We start from the raw sequence: 7,387 nt of genomic DNA on the forward strand, positions 1-7,387 counted from the left end.
CAATTTCAATTATACATGCAGAAAGGACAATTTTAATGTGTCCAGTAGCATCGTATATTCTTAAAATATTTTCTCGCACAATGTCTGGACATCGGTGGACATGCAACATTGCAAAACCACGTTTACAAATGAAAATCAACACTCATACTATAGTCATAAAGTTGGACAATAAATAAACCCGGGACACAGAAGTACAAACAATAGACCATCAACTCTGAAAACTAAAAGGTAAATAGAAACATGGATAACTAAAAACATGCATTGGCGACACCAGAGAGTGAAGAGAACTTGCTTCTTGCAAGACACTTTCCGTGAAAACCATTTGATATGAAGACAATCTTTTGTTTCATATTTTTTGTTGTTGAAATTTCTAACATGAGGCATTTGCCTCATTGCCTCAATGTAGTTACGGCCCTGAAATCTATAGAAATAATAGATTTAGCTAACAAAGTCCTTATATTTCAATAAGGTAACTTTGTTTGTTAGTGGAAAATTGTTTTCATGTTAATTAGGCTTAAATTAAAATTGTTCGATTTTCCCTCTCTGTGATTGAAGTAAGATAACTCTAGTAAATTTTCCTAAAATTCAATCATTATGGGAAAACGATATAGACATTCCCCATTTCCCTTTATAGTTTTTTTTCAAAAAAAAGTTCTAATTGTTTTGGGAAGATTCTAAACTATCAATATAACCACAAGTTGTTAATCTGTATACTGACTACTAATGAATGTTAACCACAGTAAAGATTTTTTTTTGAACACTTTAATACTCAGAAAAATGGTCGAAATTCTTGAATTTCAAAGCTCATTACTATCTTGTTTTGTTATGACAAAACTAATCTCAATGCTACTTCACATTTTGGAACGACTATCAAATATGATTTACACTCCCTTTACTAACTAAAGTGAGCTTTTACCAAGGTTTGGTTATTCAGTATATTATGAGAGTTAAATAATGTTATGTTACTCGAAGTTATGAATATATTGTATTTTATAAATTAGTCAGACAATACTTGGTCATATTTTATAAATATTATGTTCCGATTATAAAGCTAGCCAAGAAGGGAGCTATAAGCTAGAAGCGACTGCAACAACTGGCGAGGTATAACCCTCCTGTCAATTCCAAGTAAAATCATGGTCAAAATTATTATCCAAAGAATAATAGATCAAATGTTTGCTATACGCAACATCATCAAACAATGAACAGAATGGCAAAGGCAGCTTTACATCAACTTTGTCGATTTCAAGAAAGCTTTTGACAGTATCAACAGAAAGACCTTGTGGCGAATACTAAGAGCATATGGAATTCTAAAAGATATCATTGAACTTATCAAAAGTTTGAACAATTTCACTTGCAGTGTAGGGCATGGCAACATCTGGTTTGATGTAAAAATAGGAGTTAGACAAGGCTGTGTGATGTCTGCTCTTTTTTTCAATGTTGTCATTGACTGGGTGATAAGAAAAACAACAGAAGATGCCCCAAGAGGAATGAGACAGAACCTTTCAGAAACATTAGAAGAGTTCGATTTTGCTGATGATCTTGTTTTTTTATCGCATACCCACCGCCATTTACAAGAGAAGACAACCCGCCTTAATACTTTTGCAACTCAAATTGGGTTTAAAATCAGCCAAACGAAAACAGAAGTCATGACCATAAACATCAATAACCCAGCTCCTATCCTAGTAGTTGGAAAAGATCTTCCCATCACAGAAACATTTACATACCTCGGAAGTTCAATAAGAAATGATGGAGGTGCAGGAAATGAACAGATTAAACAAAGCCAGAACTATTTTCAGACCATTAAACAATGTATAGAAATCATCACAGACCAGTAAGAAAACCAAACTTAAACTGCACAGGAGTTGTGTTTTATCTACTCTGCTATACGGATCTGAATGCTGGAGGATGACATAATTAGATCTGAACAAACTGTCAATTTTCCACACCAAAAGCTTAAGAAGAATCCTGCGCATTTTCTTGCCAAACAAGATATCCAATGAAAACCTTTTAAAATATTAATGAGAAGGCGTTGGAAATGGATAGGGCATGTAATCAGAAGAGATAGAAATTCCATCACTAGAACAGCTCTACATTGGACTCCAGAAGGAAGGCATAAGCGATGAAGACCAAAGAACACATGGAGACGGACTGTGGCAGGAGAAATGAAGATCATGAATAATACATTGGGAACAGTAGAAAAGATGCCCAAAGACAGACAGGAATGGAGAACCTTTGTTGCTGCCCTACATTCCGATGGCATATCTGACAGTAAGTAAGTAAGTAAGTATGTTCCGATTATTATCTGACCTATACACATACCTTATTGATAATAACTGGCAATTTATTTTCAGTCTTTTAGGAAAATATGACGGAAGGAGCACAAAACCAAAGTCAAAATATAAGTTACATTGAAGATCAAGTTAATGAATTAAACGTCGATGAATCCCAAACCCTGTTAAACCCAAACCAGAAGAATAGGCCATTAATTCCAAACAATTTTATCAGGGATTTTGCGTTGAAGTTGTATGGGATGGATGTTTTGAAATTTGAGGAATTAGATAGTTTTGAGGACAGGAACTATCATATCATCGTAGATCCTGTTATAAACAATGCCTATATTGAAGATTTCAGCAAAACAGGCTATGTTTTAAAGGTTCTCAACTTAAAAGATTCAAAGACATCAGGTTTTATAGGTAAAAACTGTATTAAAGTAATATTTTATTTTGAGGTGTTTTCATAATGATTATATATATCCTGAAATTTTTCGAAAAACTAAGGATGTTCTTATCCCAGGCATATATTACATTAGCCGTATTTGGCACAACTTTTTAGAATTTTGGATCCTCAATGCTTCTCAACTTTTAATTGTTTGGCTTAAAAAATATTTTGATATGAGCGTCACTGATGAGTCTTATGAAGACGAAACGCGCGTCTGGCGTATTAAATTATAATTCTGGTACCTTTGATAACTATATAACTTTACTGTTATTTACAATGTACACTATTTAATGTGTTCAGAAGAAAACAAAAGGTACCAAAAGATGCAAAAGAGAGGGGAAAGATAAGAAAGCGTTTAATTCAAATTAACAAGTCGAAGACAAACCGACTATGTCATGGTAAAAAACGAATAAAAACAAAAAGGGGAAAATCATTTTATATCATAAATGAAAAAATATTCCAAAACGATCAACAAACTCAAAATTATGGCTGCCAGTATTTTTTGGTTACGGAAGTTGTAGAATCCGGAGAGAACCGTCGACCTTCGGTGGGAAAACTGAGTCGAGGTTCGAACTCACAACTTAAGTGTTGATAGGCTAGCGGTAGTTGTAAAGGAACTAGAATCTTCAATATATAGAGAAAAGGAACAATACAATTAAAGTGAAATTTGTTTTTAGAATAGATATTTTTTATACTATTTCAATTATGCACGAGACAATCAAGCGATATACAAGTTGAACAATACGAGAAACATATAGTTCTCATTATTGCAGAAGCACAGCATTCAATCTTAGAACATCTGCGGATGAAGAAGTTTCCTGTGCAGGAAGTTGTACAGAATGTTGAAGGTAGAATGTGGTCATTACAAGGAGTTCCTAATGAATCTAACGGTAAACTTTCCCCTAACCTGGAACAGTGGTCTTATAGCACAACACAAGAACAAAACACTGTTAATTTACATTATATAATAATCAAAGACACAATTCTAAATCTTTTAGTACAACTAGACCCATTCATGTTTTTTCCAAAACTTCCGTTTTCTTATATAATTATTATATAATTTCAAAAATGAGATAACACTAAATGTTGGTTCGTTCAAAGTGCTTTTCCGGTTTTTCCTTCACCCGAAAAGCAAAAATTTAAAGATTTGAAATACAAAGATATGCAACACCAGTTATAAATATAAAAAAAGCACCAACCAATATATTTAATTTGAAAACAATGACATTATTTTACAGAAATTGTTGGCCCTTACATTTTCCATATGATGAAATACCTGGAAGGAGAAATTGCTATTACTAAGCCCTATGTTACAGCGACTTTATTCAACATAGGGAAGTTTGTTGGTAGATTACAGAATGCTCTAAAGGTATATATCATTAACGATATCAAATATAGCTATATATACGATATGTTGACAGAAAGAGGGCAGAAATGTGTCATTGGCAATGCAGTTCCATTTATTTACATTTTTGGTAATTTCAATATAATAAATTAAGCTTGACATATTCCTTAATGTTTGGCATCCCAATTATCGTAAATTCACAATTTCAACTTGGAATATAAACCTTATGCATGCAAATGGACATTTTCACCAATAAAGAATTAACTGACACTTTTAGCTACTCTGACTTATTGGAGAGCTGGATATCTTCGGTATTTACAATTTCTCAATCTGTTATGGTTTCTTTAATAAATGGGTAAAACATGTTTCAATAGCTTTACTCCTATTACGGTCAATTTCCAATTTCGGTCATGTTGCCGTTTTTGTAAATCCTCTTTTCTTGATATTATTCGGTTTTTTTTTTGTTTTCTGTCTGGTAAACATCTTCACTTCTTGAGGAAATAACTCTTATCAAGGTGTTGTTTTATTTTTAGATCTTCTTTTGCTTATCAATATTGCTTTTACAATTTTTATTGATGATTTCTATTTTTGTTTTCAAGATGAAAACAAAACAATCCAAATTTAACATTTTGTACAAGATGCCGTTTGATTCTTATACTATATTTGACTGAAATACTGCACTAAAGAAAGGAATGTCCATTGTATGGATAAATAGAGGCAACGATAGTATACCGCTGTTCGAAATTCATAAACCGATTGAGAAAAAAAACAAATCCGGGTTACAAAATAAAACTGAGGGAAACGCATCAAATATAAGAAGAGAACTACGACACAATAGAAACACAATATTTAAATGTAACGCACACAGAAATGAACTATAATATAACAATGGCAATTTTCTTGGCTTTGTACAGGATATTTTAAGATAAAAAGGTTGAGTTGAACCTGGTTTAATGGCATGCCAAACCTCCCGCTTTTATGACAATGTTAAATATAAGATTGAAATGACAACATTGCATGACAGGACATAAAAATAAATGGGAGAACATATAGGATAGAGAAACACACGATAAACCACCAAAAAATAAGTTATGAAATTCTTTATAGTTGATTGTTTTCTTAGGATTTTGATAATACCTTCCTGAGAGAAAGAGATTTCCAATGGAATTTAGCTGAATGTCCTCGAATTTTAGATTTCGTGTTTGCTCTTAAAAGCAAGGAAGATGCCCAACTTGTAAATGTGATAATAAAAGAATTTATCGAAGAAGTGAAACCAGTGTTGGGCCAGTTAAAGAAAGGTAAAATAATTTGAACTCCATCAGAAAGTTAAGTTGTCTAACAGACAAGGACGCCTGACATTTCCGTTCATGACCAAACAAAAACTACATTTAAATTATTATTAGTAGAAGTATTAGTATTACTAGACTTTTTAATTTTTTACCAATTGGAAAAAAAATCGGAAATCCCTGAAATAACGCCGAATTGGTTAATTAGGATATTAAAAAAACCATTTTTAAAGTCCTCTTCTTTCATTGCATATCCAATGTTTTGATGCGTATCTCTGAATTTTATAATATACAAAAACTGCTGTTATATTTATGAAGCTTTTGCTTATTTCCGATATACAGTAAAACGTTATTTTGATTAAAAATGCTCTAATTTCTAGGTAAAAAGTATAATCACAAAAATACTGAACTCCGAGGAAAATTGAAAACGCAAAGTCCGTAATCAAATGGCAACATCAAATGATAAAACAGATCAAACGAATGGACAACTACGTTGCTTACGTATACAGTGTAATCTGCCTTATTCGACACCTGAGTATTCTAACATCCTGCATTAGAAGGTTCACGTCAACTCTAGTTGAGAGTCGCGTGTTTGACGTTAGAATGTTACATTTCAGGAAGAGATATAATGAAATAATTTTGTAGTTTATCGACATCAGTCTTGAAATTTGCTACGACAGTCTACCAAATAAAAAAACGTAGCAGAAAGTCAAAACGGCTGAGGCTAAATAAAGTTTGAAGCTGAGGAGCATTGATGGCTCAAAATTTTAAAAGATTTTGTAAACTACATCCTTAGTAATCTATAATGTAGCGGAAAATACTAATGATATTGTGAAGTTCAAAGTTTTGTTAACAGTTTATATATAAGTATGACCATATTAGAACACTAGTGGAATGAATGCAATGAGATCAGTTTTAATTTTCATTTCTAAAAAAAACCAGATAATGATACCGATATGAAGTAATAGCTTATAAAAACTATGAAAACAAAGTTTTGTGGATGCCAAGAAATAAATATGTGTTGTCACGTTTTAAACTAGATAGTGTAGTAATTTGGCAATTGCCATCTATAAAATCTGACGTCTATTCTTGCAAATTAAGTTACAAGTAAAGTAATAAAAAAAAATAACACACACCAAACTGCAAGGAAAACGGAAAGTCGATCACCAACATTCAAAATCAAAAGTTCAAACATATAAATAAAATTGAACACAAGTGTGTTATACACGACATACAATGGCAGATAAAACCTGGTTTATAGCTAGCTAATCCTCTCACTTGCATAACATTAGCTCGAGATTTTATTATACTGAAAAGAATGTGAGTCTCAAAGTAAAACAAACAGACGTATAGGTAAGAACAATGAAATGTATTAAAATAAATGCATTTAACTAACATTCATTTTAATGTTTTTCAGTACTTATTCATGGCGACCTTAATGAAAGTAATATTCTTGTCAAAGAGCATGGAGATCAATCCAGTGTCCAAATGGAAAAACGAACGTGCGAAGTTGTTGGTATACTTGACTTTTTTGACATGCATAACAGTTACACAATAACTGACATAGCGATTTTGATAACACACATGTCTACCGAATGCAAATTTATGGATCCACTTGATGTAGGCGGGCATATCTTAGCAGGTTATACGACAGAAAGAAAACTCACAGCAGTAGAAATAGATATTCTAAGGATATTAATCTGTTGCAGAATTGCACATGTTGTAGTCATGTCAGAATATACTCTCACATTGGACCCAGGTAACAAATATATATTATCTTACGTCGACAGGTATAAACCTCTTCTTTCGAATTACTGGAACACATCTAAAGCTGAACTGCATGAAAGATGGAAGATAATTCTTAAAGGATACGGGAGGATAATTTAAACAATGCTAATTATCATGGTAATGGAACTCTTCGTTGGCAATACTGGAACACATCTAAAGCTGTATCTACTAATTCAGTTATTCTTAAATCGTTTTAGCTTTTTAATTAGTGAACGGTTGCCATGAGCCTTGCCATTTTCTCCTTATTCAC

The 7,387-nt window shown here is 32.4% G+C and overlaps 1 protein-coding gene across 1 annotated transcript; it reads left to right on the forward strand.

Moving 5' to 3' along the window:
* The first annotated feature begins 2,361 nt into the window (after window positions 1-2,361).
* LOC134716588 (hydroxylysine kinase-like) lies at window positions 2,362-7,387 on the forward strand. The gene is made up of 5 exons (XM_063579599.1): window positions 2,362-2,693; window positions 3,492-3,608; window positions 3,957-4,087; window positions 5,187-5,361; window positions 6,767-7,387. The coding sequence occupies exons 1-5, from the start codon at window positions 2,366-2,368 to the stop codon at window positions 7,234-7,236; spliced, it is 1,221 nt and encodes a 406-aa protein (XP_063435669.1). The 5' UTR covers window positions 2,362-2,365; the 3' UTR covers window positions 7,237-7,387.

This window comes from Mytilus trossulus, chromosome 4, assembly GCF_036588685.1.
Source record: "Mytilus trossulus isolate FHL-02 chromosome 4, PNRI_Mtr1.1.1.hap1, whole genome shotgun sequence".
Lineage (NCBI taxonomy): Eukaryota > Metazoa > Mollusca > Bivalvia > Mytilida > Mytilidae > Mytilus > Mytilus trossulus.